Raw genomic sequence first — 25,376 nt, 5'->3', positions numbered from 1 at the left:
ATCATCTACTTTGCATCAATGTCTGAAGTACATAAAGGATGGAGAGATAGTCAAAATTGATGCAGATCACTACAACAAAAAGGGGCTTTAGCGGCAATAAAAAAGAGCATTAGCGGCAATAACAATAGCTGCTGCATCATTTACCGGCTATTGATGTTTAGCCGATGAAGCCGGGGTCGGTAAAGCCTTTAGCGACGTTTATCACAAAAGCTGGTAAAAGGTGTGACTTATTGCCACTAAATATCATTTGATTTAACGGCAATTGTTTGCGACAATTGTCATGGCTGCTAAATCCAAGCTAAAACGGCTACTAATGCTCTTTTATTGTCCATTTTTATTGTTGCTAAATTCAAAAAAAAAAAAAGTGTCCCTAAAAGTCCATATCTTTAGCAGTAATTATTTTGTGGCAATAAGATTGGCTATAATATCCCTTCTGAAAACGTATTAGTATGCCTTTTTAGCATCCATTTTAATGGCTAGTAAATTCAATCAAATTACCACTAAAAGTCATCTTTAGAAGCAATTATAATGACTACAATATCCCATTAAATCTACTACATAATAATAGCTACTACATTCGTTCAAAATAGTTCCAAATAACATAACATATTAATGTTAATTCATAAAAACATAATGTATCTCATTAAATCTTAACAAACAAAAGAAAGTACTAATCCAAAATATTAATCACAATAACTTAAAAAAAACTTATATTGTTGGAAGTAAATAGCTAATGTCATTATATATGTCTAATCCCAACGAATAATAGTCTTCAAATAATTTTTGCAACTCTTCATCATGTTGAAATCTGTGTCCCCCTAAATTATCGATCATCATAGTGTATGACGTGAAATTATAAAATAACTATGTTAATAGATGAAATATATGAGCACGGTAGATGTACGCATAAGCAAGCAAATCTTCTTCTTCTACTTTGCACACACACTTACCACGGAAACAGTGTTGTTTCACGGCACCATCTGCAGAAAGTGAATGGTCAGACTACATTCTATCATTTCTATTGGTATTAAATCGAGCATAATTGTAGCTACGCCAGTATGCTGCTAATTTCACTTACATTGAATATCACAAGAAGTCTGAAGTATGAATAAGACTTATCTATACATGGTTGCTTTCAAATTTATTTTTGTGCCATCACTTCCTAAATCACTATTTGGTTGGTATTTTGTAATTTGTGTTTCTATTCATTCAAGCGGAAAGGTGAGAGCAAAGCCTCCCAGTGTAAGATGGTAGATGTAGCTGGAAAATAATTTCATGTCACGATCGCAAAGGTCAGAGAATCAGATATAGAGAGGAAAGAAGTCATCAATATGCTGGTCAATACCCGCAACAACACCTTGCAAGACCTCTTCTATAAAGATAAAAAATTTAATCCATTCAGCCACAAAAAAGTATATAATTATTAATTTAAATAGCCAAAAGTTTTCACAGCAGAAGGCAAGCGGGTTAAATCTGGTAGATTTTGAAGTTATTTCTTTAGACTAGCTATATAACAAACAAGCTCCTCTTCTATTTTCAAACACTATCAATCACTATGTTGGCATGCACCGGTAAGCAAATATTTTTCTGTGAGTGCAACAGTGAATGAGTGAAAGAAGAAGACCGACTAGAGAACACAGGAAGAGATGAACAAGGAATTGTAAACATTCAAGATGTCTACCTGGTAGTCCGAGGCCACTTATAAGACGTGGTTTTTCTTCAGGTAAACTATCCTGTCATCAGTAACACCATAGGCCACCAAAAACTTGAGTCTTCCACTGTATGCAAACAAGTGAAACCATTTACAGTGTACCAAATCCAATATAGGACCATTATAAGCATAACTAACAGAAACCCATTTCTCCGAAACTAACATTAGTTAAAATAAAAAGTTAGCATGAACATCGACCTTCAAGTGAAGAGACTGAATGAAGATGAGTGGCAATTTATGGACCTGAAGGAGATCATAAAGAAAATCTTTACACAATACAGAACCACCTATAACTAGATTACATGTATATCAAATGTGGCACTTGAACCGCTTAATGCACTCTCATGACATAAGCATCAGCACCAAACTACTCCAAGAAATGCAGGACCATAGATGATCCACAACTAATATTAAGAACCCATGTTATGGAATCTTCACTTTGGCTATATGCACCCGATTCGAGAGGGATGACGTGGGTGCAGACTATCGATATGAACCTTCAAACAAACTAAAAACCTGATAAAAGTTTGACTCATGCGGCATTTGAGTCAAACTCAGATCAGTTTACACTTTACATTACATAAGGTGCTAAGTAGTCAACAGAGCTCCTTAAAGTATAAGGGGAATAGCACCCAAAGGTTTGGTCCAAGTAGAAGAGCACGAAATATGTGGTAGGCGCATGTGAAGAGTTTGGATTATGCCAGGGAACTAAGTTTAGTATTTAAGTGGAGAATTTTAGAGGAGAGAGCCCATTATCCACTAAGTTTCGAAGCTGGAAACAACAGATTTCTTCATTTGCCTCACCAAAAAATTAGTACACGGGGAATAGATCTAAAGTAAATTGCTTATCAAGACATCTTACGATCAGAATCCTATCTTTATGCCCATTAGGTAAGTTCAAAAACAGCCTATCCTTGCCTTCCACATTCGTTTCAAGAGCAGAACTTCTTTAGAAGCAAAAGTATTTCCTGCCAAAAGAAAAAGAACAACAACAACAACAACAACCCCAGTAAAATCCCACAAGTGGGGTCTAGGGAGGGTGAAGTGTACGTAGACCTTACCCCTACCTAATGAAGGTAGAGAGGTTGTTTACGAAAGACCTTCGGCTCAAAAGAAGTGAAAATGAAGCAATAAACAGACAGTAGCAACAACCAGGTCCAAAAGAAAAAGAACAGAAGCCTGAAATACCATAAGAGAACCATACCATAACAACACTAAGGAGGGGGTTGCGCTCTCCATGCTTTCCCCCAGTCCAAATCCACCGATCCAAAATCCTGCATTGACCAAAAAAAATTCTAAAGATTAATACGACATTTACAAGTGACCAAACAAATAAATATATAGACATGAGTCCTTTGAATATTTAACTAAAGTAAAATTCAGTGCAACAGAATCACTTGAAAAAGATGGCAGATCAGAAAGGACCAAGATCCCCTCTCTGATAATAGTTGTACGTGTTCAATTCTGCCAAAAAGTCTTTACCGTGAAAGGAAATTCATTAGTGGGTGCAAGATATTTTCAAATATAAAGATACACATGAAACAAAAGAACTTTCTCCGACATTATTGAAGATCAGTTTAGGCATGTCTTAGAAAAAGCTTAATACTTTGGATAGTAAAAATTCTAATTGATTTTATTCGTTATTAAGAGGGTTTCACTTATAATTGCCACATACTCTAGGTGTTTTTTGACCTACACTTTGGAATTACTAATAGGATTGGATTTCAGTTACAATTACGAATACAGTGGGAATAGAAGTAAATGTCCTCTAAGAGAGAACAAACCTTCTACATTCCTCCTAGCAACTTCTTGGGCACAACTTCGGCGCACTTCAACCCTAGAGTCTGCAACAATGGATCCAAACACTGCTCCATCCTTCTACTCGTCAGTAGTTACAACACTTCTTGATGAGATTATGTATAGCAATACTGCAATATACTTGGTAGGTCTAACAACACCTGAATATAATTTTTTTTTAAAGAAAAGGAAATAGGAGAAGGAACAAATAGGATGAACATATGTACCCAGTTAGCAAGATGATATGATCACATTCTATTAGTTATATATACATGACCAAGGAAACACCAAAACTACCCTCCTAAAACATATTGCAAGAAAAGTACAGTACATAATGACAATCTGGATGGATGCGCGTTGCTACATGTGACACTGCTTGCTGAACTTTAATAAATATATATGCAAATAATAATTACAAAATGAAATAGGGAATAATTATATTTGGATGACACCACTTGACAAATGGAGTTGTTCCAATCCAGTGTCATGTCCATTCCTTGTCGTATGAAAAGTCAAGGTTTCAATTCCACATACATGCTTCATGATATTTGTTTTTACAATTAACTAAATAAGAACCCAAAATGACACTAAACACCAACTATATCAGCAAAGATATTCCGCTGAATTCCAAGAAAACATGTGAAAAAGAAAACAAATACAATCATGGCTCTAAAGAAGCTTCATTATTTAGGATAATAAAGTCTCAAAAATCAAGAACTCTTTTTTCTTTTCAATTGCTTAATATTATTTCCCTTAAAAAGAAAAACTACATTGATCGCTCATCTGTTCTCTAGCTTTTACATATTTCTGAGGACTCCATCTCAGACTCCACAATCCTTTTTTACCCTCAAGCCACCTATCACGTGTGATTCTCCAACAGAGGGTAGCTTTTTTTTTTAAATATGAAATAAGTATATTTTTAGATATCTGTTGGGATTAGTGTTAGTAATCTATGATTAGGGGTTTTGGAATGTAAAGATTTACTTTACCACTTTGCTTTGGAATGGAATGCGAACGTATATTTCATTCTAAAATATCATAATATGAGCCAGTTAAACAAAGATTAAGAAATATGAGTAGCATTTTATTCTAACCATGTAGTGCTTACCTTATCGGGATTTTAATTTGCAATCAGTTATGTGAGAAAAAATACACGGGAAAAACTATTATTGATATATTAACAATGATACAACAACAACAACAACCACCTAGTGGAATCCCACACGTGGCCTCTTAACTATAATCCCTTCACACCAATAGCCATTCTAATAGTGCAAGGATCAAAAGAGACCAACTAAGTATTCAGATGCTATATTCATAAGTTTTAGCATTACAACTTACAGCCTTGTTCAACAAAATCCTTCTATTCCGAAAGATGTGATACATCAAAGTAAACATAAATATGCGCAAGTAGCAAGTTTATCAGTAGCAATGACATCTCACTTAGATACATCAGATCTGCAACTATACAATGTGATACACAAACCTACTGCATAAAGGCAGTTGGAACTGCAGCCGCAATAGAAGTTTCAGATACTCTGACAACAGTGATAGGGGATATGCAATTTACCACCAGAAGTGAGGAAATCAGATTTCTTGTATGCAACATTGATATAAAAAGTACAAATTATGAACTCATCATACATATTGCATGTTTGAAACAGCTTCAATCATAATACCATTCTAAGAACCCCAATTTGGAATGTGAAACAATTTCAATCAATGGTGAACTTTTCCATTTAATGAAACAAGTAACTTAGCTGTTTGCCTCTATTGACAGATTTTTTGAACAACTATATCTATTTATACTTAAATTGCAACTCACATGTTTGCCTTTATTGAGAGTTTTTTGGAGTCTTAAGTGGATGGTTCAATGGAAAATAAGCTTAGATAATATTGTTTGCTTTGTGTTTTCTTTTTTTAGAGTACCATTCTGTACCCAACAGCGATAGTACTCAAACTTGCTTATGCATATATACTTTAAAAATTATCTATTCTATCTCAACTAAATTTTCAAAAAATTTAATTCTATGTATACATTGCTGTGATTTATTTCCCGCGGAAAATTCCCTAATTCATAAAATAATAGAGGAATAGCGGGGGAATCAATTCAATCAATCGACTATCAATCTAATAACAGCAAGATATCACAATCGATTTAGCAAACACAAAAAAAAACTATTCTTTTACAAATTCCAAAATGCCATAGTTGGATATCAAGAATCATAAATTGTACCTGGGTGAGCAGAATATTTGCGATAAAGACAAAAATGTGAAGGAGAAGAATAATTTTTGCAGCAATCTTGAAACCTACACGAAAAGAGAAGTTGAAGACGGGAAAAAAGTAAATTATAATACACTAATAATAAAGCATAAATTGGTAAATTCGTATGAGGGAAGTAACTTGAGCAACATTGAATAGTTGCAATTATTGTGCAAAAAACGAAGACAAAAGATAGGCAGGCAGTCACGGAATACTCGAAGAGCGCCGAAATTTTCTGGATCAATTACACCTTTCACCGTAACTTGCCTGCAGCCACCATATGTAGTGTTTCTCATTATAAAAGTTAAACCACTAATGTATGAAATTTGGGAAGAGAGAGGGAAAAAATCCTTGAAGAGCAGTTGGCGATTGATTTTTTGGTTAAAAAAGTTATTGTAAATTGATTTCTAGCAACCTGCTGGGTAAGGAAGGAATTTACCTGAAGAAGAAGAGAAAGTTACCAGGGATTTGGGAAGAAGATAGGCGGAGCTGTGGCAGGCCGGAGACTGTGGCAAGCCGAGTCCAGTGATAGGTTTCCGTACAACAACAACAACTCCAGAAGCGGGTGTGGGGAGGTAATATGTACGCACACCTTAGTTCTACCCAAGGGACAGAGAGGCTGTTTTCAGGAGAGTACTATATTAGTACTATCAATATATTCATAATAAAACAACATAAAATACCATAAAAAATAAAGTAACAACAATATAAGAGATATAGGAAATGCGAGAAAGATGTAAGGTATTAATACACAAAAGATAAAGCACATCATCAGTAGTTGATCAATAGCATTCTAAGACTAATTTCTAACTGGCTAGTCTCACTCTAGTGCGCTGTAAAAAAGACATCACAATTTCCCCTAACCTACAACCTTAATGCTCGATCTCCACAATTTCCAGTGATAGGTTTTCGTAATGTTTTCTTTTTCTTATTTTGGTAGAATCGTATTATTTTCTTATTGGAGGGAATAGTTAATTCACGTCCAAAAATATTGGAGGGAAAGATTTTATTTTACTTGTACGGAGGGAAAGTTAAAATAATAAAAAATTGATTTCACTAAGTGATTTTTTGTGGTAATTTTATTTTTATTGCCACTAAAGAATATCTTTTATTGGCTAATGGTCATGTGCCGCTAATATTTCAGCTTACAAAATCTAGTAGCGGCAACTGCCTTATTGCCGCAAAATAATTGCCGCTAAAGTCCACTTTTGTATCAAGCCCTTCACTAAGACGGAGTCATACTTTGCAGATGCAAAATTCTACCTAGATTCTTATGAACCGAGTGTGGAGAAACCATCCTCAGACGATGAAGCTGATGTCAAGTCAAAAGAAGAAAATGAGGCTCAATGGACTACCACCAAGCTGCCTAAGAAGAGAACAAAAGAAGTCTCCATTAAGTTATCATCATCTGAAGGTGATATACATACAAAGACTGAGGAGCATCTGGTTCTTCGCTATGTTCCATATGAGCGTCGAAAGAAAAGGGCAACCTTTGCTACAGGAATGTACTCCAACGAAGCAAATGAGTCACAAAGATATCCAACATTTGAAGGAGCATATGGCTGTCCCAGTTGCACAAATCCAATCCGTGACTTGTGAGTCTTTTAAAAGCAATCTCCAAACTGATAAAATAAAAGAGCACTATGATCCTAAGGCCTTCATATTGCTTGAAAAGTTTGGTTATGACTTCTCCAATCCATCACGACTAGGAGAACTCAAAGACGAAGTCACTGGTGAAATGATACATGGGCACAATGAGTCCCAAATGAAGTTGAGAAAGCAAGGGCACTACGTCGCCATTCCAAAGTTTGGGTTGGGGTTCAGTTTGGCAGAGCCTTTTCGAATTTCATCTAAGAGAAGCAAAGAGATAGCTTCATCACAATACACCTCGGTAAAGGAGATAAAGGAAGTTAAGGGCAAGAAAATAAAACAACGGGCTTCAGTGTTTGATTGCATTGGAGGCTTAACCCCTCCGGTCTCGGTGTTTGAAAGGCTAAGTCACAAAGGTGAACGTGTATCTTCCAAATATATAAAAGAAGTTTCCACTACCCCAAAGACCTCTGTCTTTTGTCGCCTAGGGACCACAAGTAAGTCACCATCTAGAAAAATACTGTCAAAACATAAGGAGCAAGTCCATGAGGAGCGAGATCATTTTGAAGTTGTTGCTAACAAAAAAAACTGTAGTGCTTTCTCATCACGTATGAAGGTGCAAAGGAGAACCATTGTTTATACTTGCCAGCCTCGTAAAGACGCAAAGAAAGATAAAGAAGCCATGCCGACCATCCAAGGAAGTCAAAGAGAAAAGTCAGACTTTGTGGAACCATCCTATCACATAACTGTAGAAGATAGCCCATGCCTTAACGTTGATGATGAAGTACATGAGGCTCCCCCTCAACTAGAACATGGCGGGCAATCAACTGTGGATGATCTTAAGGAACTCAATTTAGGTACTCTGAAAAATCCACGCCTCACCTTCATTAGTGCGCTTCTTACGCCTCATGAGGAGGAGAAATACTCCAAGTTGTTGACTGAGTACAAAGATGTCTTCGCTTGGTCGTATAAAGAAATGCATGGTCTTAGTCCTAAGGTAGTTGTTCATCATTTAGGGATAAAAAGTGGAGCATGCCCTATGAAGCAGTCACAACACATGTATCGACCCGATCTTGTATCACAAATTGAAGTCAAAGTCAACAAGCTCATCGATGCGAGATTTATTCGAGAGGTGAAGTACCCATCATGGATATCGAATATTGTACCTGTCAAGAAGAAGAATGGTCAAATACGTATTTGTGTTGACTTTCGAGACCTAAACAAGGCATGTCCAAAAGATGACTTCCCGCTACCTATTATTGAACTCATGGTTGATTCTACGACATGGCATGAAGCTATGTCATTCATGGATGGGTCCTCCGAATACAATCAAATCAGAATGTCTCCAAAAGATGAAGAGCGTACTGCTTTCCGAACTCCAAAAGGGATATATTACTACAAAGTGATGCGCTCCGGCCTAAAGAATGCTGGTGCCACCTACAAATGCGCGATGCAAAACATCTGTGACGACATGCTTCATAAGAGGGTTGAATGCTACATTGATGACTTTGTGGTGAAGACGAAGAGTAGGAGTTACTACCTTGAAGACCTTCGAATTGTTTTTGAAAGGTTAAGAAAATTCGACCTGAAGATGAATCCACTCAAATGTGCATTTGGAGTTACCTCAGGAAAGTTTCTTGGCTTCATTGTGCGTCATCGTAGAATTGAGGTTGATCATGTAAAGATTGATGCCATTCGGAAAATGCCCAAGCCAAAGAACTTGAGAGAGCGTCTAACTCTGCATTCATCCCGAGGTTCATCTCTAATCTAGCCGGACGGTGTCAACCATTCAATCATCTATTGAGGAAGGATATCCCTTTTTATTGGGATCAGTCATGTCAAAATGCTTTTGAAAGCATCAAAAAATACTTGCTGAATCCACCTGTGTTAGGGGCGCTATTTTATTATTTTCAAGCCCAAGGTCCATTTCATCTTAAGGCCCAGACTCATGCCATGTTAAATATATCTAGTCAAACTGCAAGACAAAAAGATGATGTCACGTGTTAAATGATGTGGCAATCCAAGTCAAAAGGCAAGAACCAATCACATGTCGCCAAGTGGCTAAAATGACATGAGCCAATCAGAATCAAGCAAGAGAATCCATATGTAGCTAGACTGTCCATCCTCTACAACTATAAATAGAGGGGTTACATAACTCTCAGAAGAGATTCAGAGTTGGAGAAGAGCATTCCACAATTGGTGAAGGAATCCACAAACAAACAGATCAATCATAAATTGCATAGTTCTTCAACAAAGGAGTGATCAACGGAGTTTTTTCCGGAGATCAACCCGAAACAACAAAGTGCTACTCAACGTTCTTGGCAATTAAATACATCACAAGGAGATCTGCATCGTCCTACATTCGAGAAAGACGCTTCTCAAGCCCTCGAGTCACGGAGAATTTTAGAAAGGAGAATCAAGGGATACATAGAATCATACTCACAAATATTTATCAATAATATTTCTTTTTCTTCATATTATTTTTATTACAGTTTATTTTCCATACAACAAAAATTTGTTGCGAACACGTTGAAAGAGCAATGACTTAGTTATTATGATTTTACTACTTATTCTTTTTTCTAGGTGCAGAATAAGCAAAGTAAAGAGTTGTGAACTTTATAGATACTCTCGTTGACCATAGATTTTGACTATATTTTAATATAAAAAATAAAATATTATTTGTTCATAAAATATAGTCTTTGAAAAAATTTTAATTTTTTTTTCTTCAAGTTCCCAAAACTACCAGTTTTTTTGTGAAAGTTTTTCTTCCACTTAAAAAACTTCAATTTTTTCCAAATAAAATGCATGTCCAAACACAACTTCAACTTCTAAAGGTTATTTTTCAACATAATTTCAAAAATTCTTTTTTCAAGTTTCAACCAAATCTAGCTAAAAGTACGTCTGAAATAACTGATAAGATAACTTATCATATATCTTACAATATTGAACAGTATTTTTTGTTTTATAAAAGGTTGCACCATTTCCCAATGGCCTTAAGAAGAATTATGGAACTTTAATTTGAGATGGAAAGATTTATTTGTGTGGAAAAGAATTACAGTATATTGGTTATATTCTTGAACCTTAAGGAGGTGAGTAGTATTCTGAATTTTCTGTAAAAAACTTAAGAATTTGGAGTCAAGCTAAATCTTATGGAGTAGAAAAAACAACAGAATGACTCTAGTAAGAGCGTGATAATAGATTTGCTTAGACATAAACGAGGACACACAAGTAAGTTCCTTTGCCCCAAGATGTCATTGCATTAACTTTTTTCCTTTTGATAACCAACAATAATACACTTTTTTACGGTTTTGAAACTGGAGGGATAATGCGTCCATCCCTCTAAGCTTTTCCACTTGAATACTATACTTGATCCAAAGCAAGATTCCAACTCGTGACGTGCACCCACGACACATTTGAATTGTAAAACTTTTACCTTTGAATGAAAGCCTTGGGGGCATCTTGCTTTATTGTATACGGATAAAACCAAGTACATTGTATGATCTTTTAGTTTGATACATCATAGCTGTTGTAAATGGTCCTAACTCTAACACAAGGCTTTGGAGAAAAGTGATTTTCTCATTCATGTAAATTTTGTAAATTTGAAAAGAGTAGAATCCAATAACTTCATTAGTCCTTTCCATCATTGAGCTTGTCATCGTTATCTTGGCCGAAGCTTCTTTATATCAAGATTCAGTCTTTTCTATTCTTGCGTATATCAAAGTTTTGGCGTACCAGATGCTCATGTCTTCATTTTCTAAAACTAGCTGGGACTGTCTCTTCTGTAAAATACTCCTCTCTGACATCCTTCGCTGAACAAAATCTCACCTTTCAAATTACACATACAGAGTGTAAGATGATAACATATCAAAAGCAGCTGAGAGAACTAAATTTATTCTGCCTAGACATGATGAAGATTATGTAACCAGATTTTGAGATGGTCATTTCTTATGTTGTCCAATTTATTAGTGGCAAAGCATAAAAGATTCGAATGACAGAAACAAGTGTTCACTGAAAAATAAGAGAAACTGAAGAATAACGCATCGAAGGCGCCAAATCATATGGATATTTAAATGCTGCTTTAGCGTAGAGGCTCACTGTATAAGGGTAAAAACAGATGTAGCAGACATGAAAAGTGAGGTCATAGGCAGTAAATAGACTATCTCAGTGTGTCCGTCTAAACACAGGCATTAATAGCAACCATGAAGAGCTGATTCAAAAGGGAAATACCTTCAAAACCTTGCGTAACTCTTCAAATAAAATCATAATGAACTATGGTTTACTATAAAGTAAGAATATAAGTCGAGCTTTTAAATATAAGCCATGACTCAAACAGAAACAATATATATGATAAGTCAGAAAAGAAATAACTTCTTAATTAATAGCACGAAAGTCTTACCAATGAAGCGTATGACTTGAGCACAGGTTTGACAAGCTGCCATAATGGTTTGAAGACAAAAGGAGCATCAACAAAAAGAACCTGACCCAGCCGTCTTGGATAATAGTAGTAGAATACGTCAAACTGTGCCAAAATGATTAAAGAGAAATTAGCATGCAATTTTAAACTGTTCAAGATCCGATGAAAATTGCTAAATACTATATAGTAAACACAACAGGAAGGTAGAGAACATGACATTAGCAAGTCATTTATAGGCCTGTTATCAACCAACTTGACAGAATTGTTGATTGTTGTGAAAATGAAAAGAAGCTGTATTTCAAGGGTGTTATGTTAGAGGAGGCACCAAGAGCAACAGTAAGTATTTTTCAAGCAGAAGCTTTCACGCATAAAGTTTCATGATGTATCAGCATCATGAAAAAAGTTTTACTTGATAAAGCAATATAAGTACCCGCATAGTTTATTCACAAATCAAATCATCCTAAGCTAAAACCCAGAGAGATGAACCATGCAAACAATATTACTAAAGAGCAACTACAGTGGACATTACCATAAAAGTAAGGAACTTAAGATCTGCATTCTCCGTTCCAAACCCTCTCAGATCAAATATACCAAGTATATCTTGTTTACCAGGGGGAAGACCGCTCAATGCCTTCTCAATTAGAAAGACACATAACTTCTCATCTTCATCAGGATCCTGCTTCTGTGGCACCAAATTTTAGTGTACACCATCAGAACTGCAGAACAGTATCTACAGGGGAAAAACTTTATTTCATAAGAAATCTCCAGCTTCCAACGTTCTATTGCTTTTCCACCCAAAATCACAAGTTTCGGAAAACAATTTCCTTCTCCTTAAAATTTAGTAGAGGGATAAGTTTTATATTTTCAATTAGTAAAACAGTGGAGGCATTTTGAAAAAAAAAGTACTTTAATAAATATAAAGGATCAGGTCTACCTAAGGTCAAAAGTTGAAAGTTTTCTTATAGCAAAAATCCACTCAAGAATGAAATAACGAAGAGAAAGTACAAATGCATTTCTTTACATACATCACTAACACTTCCATTTCACTTGCTTTAGTTAAAAAAGTAAACCAAAATTTTCAAGTTTTTACTAAAACAATGAGATGTGGCATGTATGACTTAAGAAAGTCTGATCAGTCAAAAAGAGGTGGGTCCAAAGTTTGGTTCTCTGAATGAAAATCAAATGGCAAAAATACAGCCAAAGTTCTGTCCTTTTTTCTCTTAAGAAGATTTTTGAATAATCCTAGTATTCGTAAAAATCTAGCTTTAAGTAAGCTGTGTCACATTATTACCTGTGGAAAATGCTTTGATGCTTCCACTATCAGGACCGGTCTTCCATAGACATCAAAACAGTCATGCACATATGCTTTTCCGGTTTCAGCAACACTTTTAACTGACTCTTCTGACAAGTCTGATACACCAAATTCATGACGCCATCTCTGATAAGGTATGAAATACATCATTGTTAATATCCCTCCTTACTTTTGAAGCTTAGAGTAACTATTATAGCATGGCAATTATTCAATTCAGATGCAGCTTCTATGTAATTTCACGATAATTGAACTGAAGAATTGACACAGTGAAGCAAGCCAATTGACAGGCAAGAGGAATGGTATTCCTGTTCTTCTCATCACCATGAGGTAATGGAAAGTTTGTAGTAATCTTAGCAATCCAGTGTCCCATGTTTTATGATTGAGAAAACCTCCTGTAGCGTATAGTATATATAACATTAGAAATTTCTAGTCGAGTACAGCTAAAGCCACTTCATGAGAATTGGATTTAAAATCTTTGACACAGTGAACAAGTCAACTGAAAGGCAGAGGAAGACTAAGTCCATTCTCTCCATCATCAGAAACCAGATGGAAGGAGGAAAGCAAATCAGAAAACAGTAAAAAGAAGAAGATAGCTGAGGCCTCATGGGCAGATATCATGCTCTGCGATATAATTTACTATAAGCTACATGAGGTTTTACTTTCAATAATCAAGTTGTAGTATGGCAGTCAAGTTAACGTGATGATTCTAGTAAAATAAACGATAAATTTACAATGGCTTTATGCAGCTTAGAAACAGCATCTTCAACTGAGAATTTGCGATCCTCCAGGAACCATAAAATCATCTCCTCATCATCTCTTCCATTTCTTCCCAATGGGAGATCTGTGTATTCCCTTTCAAGTCTTTCCTTTACATCCAGCACTAACTGCAAAGTTGAAATGTGGCCCCATCAGATTCAGTCACAGCATTGTCTGTGTAAGAAGTGCATACATGGTCTCATGAGATGAACATAGCGAATAGAGCTTCTAGCATTTAACTAAGAGTTTTCAATGAAAAGAGGCTATCACATTCAGTAGATCATGATATGCATTTCCCTAATCTCGTTGAATTAGCTAATAGGGATCTGATAATGTTTCATGGAGTAGATTATTCATTTGAGAACATTTCTATACTTCAAATCAATTTTTATAAAATTTCAGGACATTGGTTGTCTTTAAAGAATTCAATTAAGCTTAGGGGAAGATAAGTTCCAAAACTACACTGTATCAAATGCTTTCGTAAACGTTAAACAACTGAAAATCATTGCATAGAAACTTTAGGGCCTAAGAGGCTGAGAATAAGATGAACAATGAAGGTTGAGAAACTTAAGCTTGTTGAAGAGCTCCTTCTAAGATGACATGTTTGTAGTTAGTACTCTTACCTTTGTAACATTGTGAAAGATGGTCTAAATTCTCTAGCACACTAACAATGTTGAATAGATAGTTAAGGTTCAAGTCGTTCACTCAAGAAAGCAAATAAAGGATCATCAAATTGTCTTCTTGAAGAGCTAAAGCAGATACCAAGCATAAAATCTAAGCAGTCAAACATCACTCCTATCTATTCAACAACTGAAAAACGCAAAGACATTGCTCTTCTAAAGGACTGTTGACGTGGGTGAGCTCTAAACTTCAAATAAAAAGAAGGGGTAGCCCGGCGCACAAAGCATCTCGCAGAGTCCGAGGAAGGGCCGCCCCTTGGGTGTGATGTAGACCCTAATGCAAGCATTAGTGACTAATTACACGGCTCGAATCCGTGACCTATAAGTCACATGGAGACAACTTTAGCGTTGCTCCAAGACTCTCCTTCAAGCTCTAAACTTCAAATAATAAGACAAAAACTGCTTGACAAAAACCGTTATTAAGTTAAAAAAGAAACTTGATTACTTCTCCACCGGAAAATTAACAAACAGATTGCAGCAATTAAAAAGCGAGCACCTTTTGGGATTTCTGAGGGTCCATTATAACACAATTCCGAATACATAACCTGGAAAATCCATTGGGCTTATTAGGAACAATCGGAGTAGCTTTGACAAGACGGCCACCCACTGGAGGTCTAAGAACTAACTGGATTACCATTCTGATGTTCTCTTCAAATTCCCAATTCTTCTCCGCTACTCATATGCCAGCTTATATGTACATAGAAATCTCGGGCAAATTGGGTGACTTTTTCTTTTAGAATGTTAGATACAGAGAACAGTGGGAGAAGAATATAGAAATTGAGGTAAAACACAAGTAGAAAAATAGGTTTCGTGTACGTTATGTCGTTATATGTATGGTGGCGGGTAAGGTGCCACCTGTTCTGGCTCACCCATCTAACCAATGTTATTTTACCTTTTCTTCCACTCTAGTATTTATTTTTTTTAAATTCAAAAAATGTAACTCATGCACACACACTACGGGTGTGTTTGGTTCCAGTTTTCTCATATTTGGTTGGCTTTAATGTTTTGGAAAATATTTTTCTTATGAACTCATTTTCCTCCAATTGGAGAAAAATATTTTCCTTGTCAAGAGAAGGGAAAACATTTTCCAAAACTACTTCTCAACCTTCCTCACCCTCACCAACTCACCCCACCCCCCTCTCCAAAAAAGTATTTTTTTTTATTTCAGTTTTTCCGTTATTACTCACCCTACTACCCCTCCACTCCACCCCCACCTCCCGCACAAAAAAAAATTTCTGTTTTAAAATTTAAATTTCTGTTTTTTTTTTTTCGTTTTTATGCCCCCTCCCCAGCCTCCCCTCCCCCTCCCGAAAAAAAATATTTTTTTAATATATTTTTCAGTTTTAATTTTATTATTTATCGGTTTAAAGGCTCAAAATTTTACAAGTTCCAAAATTCTGAGTTCGAAGGTTTATATGTTTGGAAGTTTACAAGTTTAAAAATTATAAAGTTTACGGGTTTGAAATTCTGTGGTTTTGAAAGTTTAGCGGTTTCAAAAATTTATGAAATTTGTGTGTCCGGAAAGTTGTTGGTTCGAAAGTTTATGACTTCATGTTTATTATATCTAAATTACTTATGAATACTCTTGAAAAGTCATTTTCCTTAATTTGCGTACCAAACAACAGAAAATGAATAAGATTACTACTTATTTTCCAAGAAAACATTTTCCGTTATACCAAACACACCCTACATTGTGTTGTTTTGAAGGACTTGAGGATAAGTCAGTGATTTAAAATCAAAGGGCTTTTAACAATTTGGTCGTTCGATTGAAAATAATTATAACTGCCAGTCAAATATATAAAAGATATATATTTATAATATATAAAATATGCATATTATATATTAATGTACAAAAAAATATATTTTTTGACTATTACTTTGGAGGACGACTATACATAGTGGATTTCCCAAAATCAAACCTTATACCTTAAGAACAGGGTATAAGCGCTGTGAATTAGGAGCAGAGGCGTATTCAGCTTGGGCTCCTCTCCCTAAATCATGTATAATAATGTTATATTTCTTCAAAATTATTTAAATATATGTGTGTGAACCCATGCTCAAAGACTCTTATGGTGTAACTATTATTGGGTGCACCTTTAAAAGTGAAATTAGCGATTCAAATCCCACTCTGAATGGTCTTATTTTCAGCATGGAGCATAAATATGCGTGAAAATTACTAAAATTTCAAAAAGAATATAATTTTGAACCTATAATTTCAACAGTGTAGTGAGTTCATGGGAAAAAACTAAAGTTAAATCCGTCAAATATAAATTCTAGTTGCATCTCTTTACAACAGTGTACCCATCCTCTTGAAATCTTGAATATTTTGCTTTCCTTCCCTTCTTTTTCCTTTTCAAATAGTGTTTGTTCTCCACGAATTTGATGACACGAGCTAAGCATTATTTCCAAAAATATGAGGTGCAGATAATTCTCATTTTATATGACAGGCGTTCCTTCACAAGTATTTTTATGAGAAACTCCAAAAAGGAATTATGTTGAGCCAGTAAATTACGAAAGATTATTCTCTTGTGGGATAGAATTGAATGTCCAGACCACTAGCTTAATAGCTTTTACATTCTGAGGGGTAGAGAGCGAAAGAGAGATTCTCAACAGGGCGACATCAGAGTTCCAGATTTTTGTAGGTTGCTTTAGAACAATGTTCGGAATATGAAATTAAATGCATAAAAACCGCAAAACTGATCCAGGACTTGCATTAAGATAAACCAAGCAATGAATTTGTTACTGAAAGATAAGTGGGCAAATAGCAAATGAAAAATGTGTCTCAAATATCTACTCCTAGGGTACAACTGGAGCTTTGACAAATAACTAACAAAAAAGAGTACAACTGGAGCCACAAATTTCTTCTCTTTCCTTCATTTATCTTGCAAACAACTTGCCTCATAACCGTTACATGAATGTAATAGCCTCTAGTGCATTTTATAATCATATGCTGGATCCTTTGCTTTACAATATGGAAATTGATCTAAGAGACAACATGCCCTTCTGCGCAAATATTGCAGAGGGGCAAACATAAACCAGCATGCAGGTGTATCTGAGATCATCTTCATGTAGTAAAGTGTGGCTACGTTGGCTGCCGAAGCATCTGCTGAAGCTGAATGACCTGCTGCTGCTGATCTGGTGGCAGTGAACTTAGCTGTTCAGGAGTCAGACTCAGTACTTGTTGCAGCAAGGCAGACTCAATGTCCGAGGGAAGCTGCACCTGTTGAAAAACAAGAGCATATCTTCATATAACTAAACTACCATATTATAACCACACCCTGCATGATTCCAAATTTAGTACCAAATCAAGACAATTAGTTGTTTCTATAGAGAAAATAAAGGCATTTAACATAATCAGATCCGGAATTTAGCAGACTGTATCAGAGGGTACTAGTTAGACAATCTTTCAAATCAACATGTCAAGCAAGAAAATAAGTGGGAGTAGAATCATCTAAATTCACTTTTCATTTGCAAAATAATCTGTCTTAAGTTTCTGCAATTGATTAAAAAGAAACAGAAACACTCTAAAATTACCTGACTAGCTTGTTTATCAGAGTTTGACACTTCTGCTGCAGCTGAAACTTGAGTCGAGGGTCCTGACAGGGACGTAGATACACTTGCATCAGGCAAGGCATAACTTATTCCATCATTTAGTCTAGGCAATTTCGATGGCCGGCTAAGAAGATCTAGATTATTAGTTGCCCCTCTCTTTTCCTCAGGCAAACCTGCAGGGTAAGCTGGTCTGGTAATTGAAGATGAATTATTTGGAGCCTGTGGTCCTCGAGACCCTTTATTCATATTATCCATGACACCAGAAACTGCTGAAGGGTTTACCTGTTAACAAAAAATTTATACAAGATCATATTTGTGTCCCTTTGAAAGTACAACACCACTGAAGTAAGTCTTGCAAGAAAGATACACACTGTTCCATGTAGCAACTATCCTATGGACTTCCTGTTTTCATTGCTTTTGGGAGTTATTCAAGTAAACGTTCTAGAAGTAGAAAAGGGGTGAGGAGCAGAGCTTTTATTATCAAAGATAAGCGGCCTTTTGCATAAGATTCTAGTTCTCTTCTCGTACAACTAAAAAGCTATTAAGAGAACCTGATATTTAGACTCTCTTCCTTTCTAAGGTAAAACACATTGTTATTTATTCGTCGGATAATTACTTACCCAATCAAGCATGACAATCGTCTACTTGACCAAAGTAAGTTTTACTGACCTTATTAAGTCATTTCCATGACATTTTAAAAATAATACTTCCACATATTTCATATTTTGCCATTGCCGTTCATTTATTTGCACTAATGGACTAACAGTTCAAGAAAGATAGGCACCTGAAAACCTTGTTCCAATAATGGGGGAAGCGTTGATTGAGGAGGATGATAGTTTGTATTTGTAGTCCCCAGCTGACTATTATATGAAAAATTTGTAGATGCAACTGGCCCAGCTTGTTGTAAGAAAGAAGGATGCATTTGCTGCTTTATAGAAGAGGAAGTTCCCATCTGAACTGGCGGATTAATTGATACATTGACCTGGGGTTGCACAGATGGAAGGATTCTAGAAGGCGTAGGCAACTGACTCTGCAAAATTTGGTTCTGTGCTGGTTGGGCAAGCTGAATCTGAGGCCGTGCCTGGGGGAGCAAACTAGGGGGAAGTGGGGGTAACCCAGGGAGAGACTGAGTTGCTAGTTGTTGACTTCGCTGACCATCTAGCAACAATGGCTGCAGTTGAGGTGCAGTAGATTGCCGAATGTTTGGCATCTGCAACTGCACATTTCAAAGATGATTAGGTGTTGCTCTTTCACAACCTGATGCCTCAAAAAACAACCAAAAAAAAAGGAGAGAGAGAGGCATAAAGAGCCAGGCAATGTTATTAAGAAGAAAAAAAAGTATGGAGTCAGTGAACGAACCATTGGTTGGGACACCATTCCCAGTATTAGCTGTGCCTGCATTCATAAACAAATAAAAACTTATAGGCATGGGATAACACAATAATCATGCAATGCAAAAAGGAGCAATAGTGCTCTCTGAAGCTGAGAACTAGTAACTAGTAAATATAGTGAAACTATACAGAAAATGCATATTCTACTGTGTCTTAGGATAATAAAGATTGAAATTCAAATCAATTAAAGCCATATGTTTGATGTCACTCCACTTCCAAACTTTTAGATAGTGATTATAAATTCTGCCCAGAAAACATTAGCAGGTGGCAGAATAAAAGTCATCAAAGTAACAACCATAGCTCTGCTGCTTATCTACTGTATCTTACCTACAAAAAGAACATATACAAAGTGCTGAAAGAATGAAAAAATAACTAGGCAACGGAAGTGAGCACAAGTGAGAGGAACCCACTTTCCACATTCCTCTCCTTTTTTCTAGTAAGGTAAGTAAATTTTATTAAGGCAAGTACCAAGATGGTACTGCCAAAAAGAATTACTACAAATTTACAAAGGTCACCACATAGCAACTAAGCATTTTCCTACATTCCTCTCCATATGAGTACAACACGAGCGACGCATAGCATGTGGTCCTTTGAAGGGCCCCAATATATTAAGTCCAACTCTTACAACTCTTATGCACATTGGCAAACCGTGTGATAAAGCAGACAGATTCATTGTCCTAATCTAGCACAAAAAGTTTTGAATAGTGGTTTTCTAGTAATGATAAAACAAGCAGCCGAGGATAGAACACCATAAATGCAGTTTCAGAAGCCTTAAGTGGCTGCTTGGCCATGCTGCAGTAATGAATAGCACGAGCACAAAAGCCCTATTGCATCTAAGGGGTCACCACCTATGAAGAGTAGATGATTATTTTCATTATTGAGAAGTCAGCAACAGCAAACAGCTAAACAACAGCAGAAATGTGCAACCACATTAAGCATCTACCATAGTTCAATACCTGAAAAAGAGCTTTTGACAAATTTGGAATTGCTAACAGCAGTTGGCGTGTCTGTTCCTTGTTTTGTGTACACATTACCTGTCATCAAAATTACAATAATCATGTCAAGCAGTTATCCATGAGGATCACATGCACTGGTTGACACGATAATTAAAGGAATTACCAGAATACGACTATTTGGCTAAGTCATTTTTATACCACTCAGTCTATAGCTTTGTATTGTTTCAGTTACTTCTAGCTTAACTAAGAAGAGTGTCTTTGATAAATGAAAAGTACTCAAAGTTTTATCACTGTAATATATTTTTGCAGCAGACTTCAATCAGAGCTAGAAAAATCACGAATAGGAGAGGGATTTAATCAACATCCTGACCTTAAACTCAGACATTACATCATTCAGTTGGCTCCTAGACAATTTGGACATATGTAGTGTTAAAGGATCTACTCCAGATTGACTGAATGAGCTGCCAGTCTGAGCAGCTCCAAGAGCTCCTGCCATAACCGCTGCAGCAGTCATAGCTACTGACATGCCTATTGGCTGATGAAGTGCAGAATCCACAGGGACAGCTGGTCCCCCGATGTGTTTTTTGGGATCTGACAGATATTACAGAAAAAAAGTTAGAATCTAATATTCTATAGAGAAAATAAAATGCTACCGAGCACATGAATCTCATGCTCCCCTCTTTTTGCCTATTGGAAAAGAAAGGGCCAAGAGCAGATCTGAAATTGAAACATACCAATATTCGTAGCCATGCCAGGTCCGCCGCGACCCTGTCAGAAAACAGAAATAAGGTCAACTGAATAGATTTTATTAAAATTAGAGAAAGAAGTATCTGACGAGTATTAAGTTCGTTGTCCTTTCCCCTTTTCTCATTGGGCAGGATTAGCCACAACAGAGGAGTTAGTAATGACATGGTGGTGATACGTGATAGTCCACACGTGTTCAATAAATTACTTGCTTCTGAGTTGGAAAAGTTGACGTACAGAAAAAAAATGATAATACTTCAAACATTAAGTTCTCTCACAATATTTATGCTTCCGCCATCTTCATCAAGAGGAGTTTGAATTAGGGGTGTTTATGGTTCGGTTTGGATCGGTTTTTCCCTAAAAAGAAACTAAACCAAGTAAGTCGGTTTTTTAAATATTTGAACCAAACCAAACCAATTAAGTCGGTTTTTTCTTGATTCGGTTTATGTCGGTTTTTCGGTTTTTTCGGTTATTTGTCGGTTTTTTCTTAAATTAAGACATACACTACCAAACACACATTTCGGCGACCACATTTTCAACGTAACACTATCAAATCAATTGCCCTTTGAGAAATTTATTATTTACCAAGATATATTGATGATAATTGGAAAAAATAGTGATGAATAATTTAAGGACTCAATTAAAAATATATTCTTAACATGAAATAGATTCTTACACTTAACAAAAGAAAACTACCAATTAAACTAGAATGTAAAGGTAAAGAACTATACTAAAAGTGCAAACGATTAATATTTACTATAAAAATTTTAAAACTTTGTACAAAAATATACATATATATAGGTGTAACAATAAATTTAAAATAGCTACTCCTATACTTGGTTTGGTTCGGTTTTTTTTAATTAAACCAAAACCAAACCAAATTTGATCGGTTTTTAAATTTCAAAACCAAAACCAAACCAAACCAAAAAGTATCGGTTTTTTTGGTCGGTTTGGTTTGGTTTTCGGTTTGGTTCGGATTTTCGGATTTTTATGAACACCCCTAGTTTGAATATTAAGAAGTGCTCCTTTTATCTTAATTTAAGAACAGTGTTCTGTTTGGGCACAACTGTTAAGGTATCAGTTGAAGTTTTGATGTATTTAAATGAAAGTGAGCCAACAATATAGATAAGTTAACTTTTTAAAGAATTTGGGCTTTAGTATAAAAATGAGGAAAATTGCACCTTTTTGATAACAAAAAGTTGATAACTTGAACATTGTAGCGAATAAGTCTTCATTTCAATCAAAGAATTATATTGCTGGCCGTTGAAGCCCTCTCGGGTTTACACATTTACATGAGCAAGAGCCTTCTTTATCCAGTTAATGGGGTGGAAAATATTCAGTTAGCTATGATTTTGGGGTGCAAAACAGGACAATTCCTGCTACTTACTTGGGTCTACATTTGGTGGCAAAACAGAAAGCATCTGATGTGTGGCAAAATAGAAGATTTGAGAAGAAATTGGATATGCGGAAAAGCAGTACTTATCCATGGGGGAAAGATTTATTGTTTCGGATAGCACCCCCGGCATTGGTCTAGCAGGAAGAGACAGCGCACGATATTTTGACGAGACTTCAGTGCCATTTTCTTTTTTTGATAATGTAAGAGACTTCAGTGACAATTCCAGAGATAAAAAGCTAAATGCCTTTCCAACCATTTTGGTTGGTAAAAACATGGGGACATAAATGGTCTAAATCAGTTTTTGGACTTCATTGACTCCTTGAGTTCTGTGTAGGAGTCACATCCGACTATTGTAATTTACATCTTCTGGATGCCGCTATCAATGTAAGTATCTTTACTTCATCAAAAAAGTCTTTTTTAACCCAACATAGAAAGTAAGACAGTTAATTTGGGATATAAGGGTAACCAAGACTCTTCCAATTGAACAAACTATATCTCTGAAGCTTTGTTATTATGAACACACTACTTCAACAATTTTATGTGCTAATGACTAGTTTAGATGAACGGATCAAGATAAGACTGGATCAAAATACAGAAAAGTTTGAGTAAGATGTGACCCCAAAAAGTCCACGAACGACTACAAAGAAATTCACAGAAGTAAGTCAGATAGGTGATTCACCATAGAAGCAAAAGTAGAAACTCCAGAGGATAAGTGAGTAAATTGTAGGTAGCTAAAATGGTTAAAGCACCCAGGTACCAGTTTTAATGGTCATTAAACAGGATAAAACCAGTGATATTAATGTTGGATATCCTAATAAAGAATAAGTTCATCCCCAACAGAACCTAATGAAATGCCAACACCGGCTTGTATGAAATTTAATCATTTCCATAATTCCACTAACACAATCATGACTATTCTGAAATAGCCAGTCGTTGAGTAGCATAAAAACCAATAACTTTTGATATATATGGACATTTTAGTTGAGACATGCAGCTCAAACAAACTTGAAAATGGCTGCTCAATCCAGGGACAAGAAATTAAGAGACCAGCTAATGAAAGAAACACACTATACTAATTATTGTCAAGGATGTACTCGTAAGAATAATTGACTAAGGACGTCTAAATATCTTACCTGGTCACGATTTCTGTCAGAATTTTTATCATTTTCAGCAAAATCAACTCTTAGCTGCCGACCATTTATCTCGTACCCTTGAAGGTTACGACGAGCACTCAAGGCAGTCTCTTCATCCTTGTATTCGCAGAATCCATAACCTTTTGGTTTCCCAGTTTCTCTATCAATCACTAATCTGAGGAAGAGAAACAGAACGAGTCAAAAGATGGAAATGCTAGGTAGACGCATCCAAATATGAGAGAGTAAAGGGGAATAATCATCTCTTATTAGACTAAAAAGAACCTCCTTCAGTCGGTCATCCTCCACATAACGCCCTCTAGAAAGAATTTTAAAATCATTGCCAGGGAAAAGTTTTTCGACCAGCTGCAGTAGAAAGTTCATGCATTCATTTTTATACTAAAAACGATATATGCTTTTCTAGCTGTCAAGTTCACTCTATCCATTAGTCACCTCAAATCCTCAATCAGCAAACTAACATATACTTGGAACACCAAATTGCGACGAAAAGGTTAAAATAGTATTTCGTTTTACAATCTTTCCCATTTCTTACATGTACTCGAAATATTAGTGCACTTGAAAGTTCAAAACTTGCAATAGGACAAACTCTTCTATGTCCTGCTACGAGAAACTAATTCATCCGCTTTAACTAAATAAAAAACAAAAGATAAAACAACTGCTGTGTTAAATAAGTGAGAGGGCAAAAAGAAAAAATATACTCCACCTGAAGGAAACAACTGGTCCAACCTCCTCACAGATTTGAATTAGTTGCTCCTCAGTAGCATCATATGGTATATTCCCAACTAAATCACCCACAAAAATAAATCCACATTCAGCTAAATATTTTATTCCAATATACAATTATAGTACAGAAGCAACTTAAATTGGATTGAATTGCCAACCCCCAGTATACCCAGTGGGCTAAAGCTTCAATCTTTTCGAGTAATTAAGCAACACTAGGCGGAATTACAATTATCCAAATAGTATTTCATAAACTAATTGATAGATAAAGAGAATTAGGAAGAAAAAAAGAAGAAAAAACTAACCAAAAACGCAGCGACGCTGGGAATCAGAAGAGGCCATAATTGTTAAAAGTAGAAGAAGAAGAAGGTGAAGCTCCAATGACTCAGCTTCATCCTTTTCCTCTTATTATTATTCATGTCCCGCTCATTCACTGAATTTTCCTTTTCCTTTTCAAACTGGGATTAAGCGGAGAGGGCATTGACCGAGCTCGGGGAACCGGCAAAAAGAAAAGACCGGATTTCCAAAACGGGTCAGGTCAATCGGGTCATGATTCAGCCAATTAGTATATTAATCAATATTGGTGTTTCTTTTATGTGGGTTTCTTTTGGGGTTTTAACGGAATAACGAGAATGCTATGCGGCCAAAAATAATTACCAGAAAATTTTATTTTAAAAGATATTATAATGTACATACTACATAGTTAAGAAAAATTATTTATAAAATACTCATCAAGTATGTACATTTTATACCATCCAGGTATAAAATTCACATATTTTATGCCTTAATAATATATTATTAGTATACAATAGTGTGCTTTAACTATTTTTAGTATACTTTCGACGTATACGATTATGTAATTTGTATATCCTAAAGGTATACAACGTACGAAATTGTGTTGTGTAAATTTTTAATGGACGAACTTTGTAAATAAGCACAGGAG

At 35.8% G+C, this 25,376-nt stretch overlaps 2 protein-coding genes and 1 long non-coding RNA gene across 13 annotated transcripts; all 3 read right to left on the bottom strand.

Moving 5' to 3' along the window:
- Nucleotides 1-576: 576 nt before the first annotated feature.
- Nucleotides 577-6,381, bottom strand: LOC138888760 (uncharacterized). Of its 11 annotated transcripts, none has more exons than XR_011406260.1 (7): nucleotides 6,211-6,381; nucleotides 5,980-6,038; nucleotides 5,745-5,818; nucleotides 3,496-3,669; nucleotides 2,916-2,985; nucleotides 1,682-1,778; nucleotides 577-980 (listed from the first exon to the last, which is right to left on the bottom strand). It is a non-coding gene; the product is annotated as an uncharacterized lncRNA (long non-coding RNA). The 11 variants fall into 11 exon arrangements; XR_011406259.1 differs by having other exon boundaries at nucleotides 5,913-6,038; nucleotides 6,233-6,381; XR_011406257.1 differs by adding an exon at nucleotides 1,910-1,954 and having other exon boundaries at nucleotides 5,745-6,381.
- Nucleotides 6,382-10,788: 4,407 nt separating this feature from the next.
- Nucleotides 10,789-15,325, bottom strand: LOC104215681 (uncharacterized). The gene is made up of 6 exons (XM_009765535.2): nucleotides 15,020-15,325; nucleotides 13,819-13,971; nucleotides 13,067-13,213; nucleotides 12,305-12,457; nucleotides 11,758-11,880; nucleotides 10,789-11,186 (listed from the first exon to the last, which is right to left on the bottom strand). The coding sequence occupies exons 1-6, from the start codon at nucleotides 15,158-15,160 to the stop codon at nucleotides 11,109-11,111; spliced, it is 795 nt and encodes a 264-aa protein (XP_009763837.1). The 5' UTR covers nucleotides 15,161-15,325; the 3' UTR covers nucleotides 10,789-11,108.
- Nucleotides 15,326-17,207: 1,882 nt separating this feature from the next.
- On the bottom strand, nucleotides 17,208-24,896 carry LOC104215682 (cleavage stimulating factor 64). Its single transcript, XM_009765537.2, has 10 exons — nucleotides 24,739-24,896; nucleotides 24,417-24,495; nucleotides 23,696-23,870; nucleotides 21,157-21,190; nucleotides 20,793-21,013; nucleotides 20,423-20,500; nucleotides 19,435-19,470; nucleotides 18,860-19,291; nucleotides 18,058-18,357; nucleotides 17,208-17,743 (listed from the first exon to the last, which is right to left on the bottom strand). Exons 1-10 carry the CDS (start codon nucleotides 24,773-24,775, stop codon nucleotides 17,606-17,608), a joined length of 1,530 nt encoding a protein of 509 aa, XP_009763839.1. The 5' UTR covers nucleotides 24,776-24,896; the 3' UTR covers nucleotides 17,208-17,605.
- Between the last annotated feature and the right edge of the window lie 480 nt (nucleotides 24,897-25,376).

Source organism: Nicotiana sylvestris, chromosome 3, assembly GCF_000393655.2.
Source record: "Nicotiana sylvestris chromosome 3, ASM39365v2, whole genome shotgun sequence".
Lineage (NCBI taxonomy): Eukaryota > Viridiplantae > Streptophyta > Magnoliopsida > Solanales > Solanaceae > Nicotiana > Nicotiana sylvestris.
The sequence above is the reverse complement of the archived record's forward strand: the minus strand, read 5'-3'. Positions and strand labels throughout refer to the sequence as shown.

Coding starts and splice junctions, on each gene's coding strand:
- LOC104215681 (XM_009765535.2), bottom strand. CDS start 15,160: ATGGTAATCCAGTTAGTTCTTAGACCTCCAGTGGGTGGCCGTCTTGTC. Junction 13,214..13,818: donor CTAAGCTGCATAAAGCCATT/GTAAATTTATCG, acceptor ATACCTTATCAG/AGATGGCGTCATGAATTTGG. Junction 12,458..13,066: donor CATCAAAGCATTTTCCACAG/GTAATAATGTGA, acceptor TTGGTGCCACAG/AAGCAGGATCCTGATGAAGA.
- LOC104215682 (XM_009765537.2), bottom strand. CDS start 24,775: ATGGCCTCTTCTGATTCCCAGCGTCGCTGCGTTTTTG. Junction 19,471..20,422: donor TGTCAAAAGCTCTTTTTCAG/GTATTGAACTAT, acceptor TTATGAATGCAG/GCACAGCTAATACTGGGAAT. Junction 18,358..18,859: donor TATTGGAACAAGGTTTTCAG/GTGCCTATCTTT, acceptor TTTTGTTAACAG/GTAAACCCTTCAGCAGTTTC.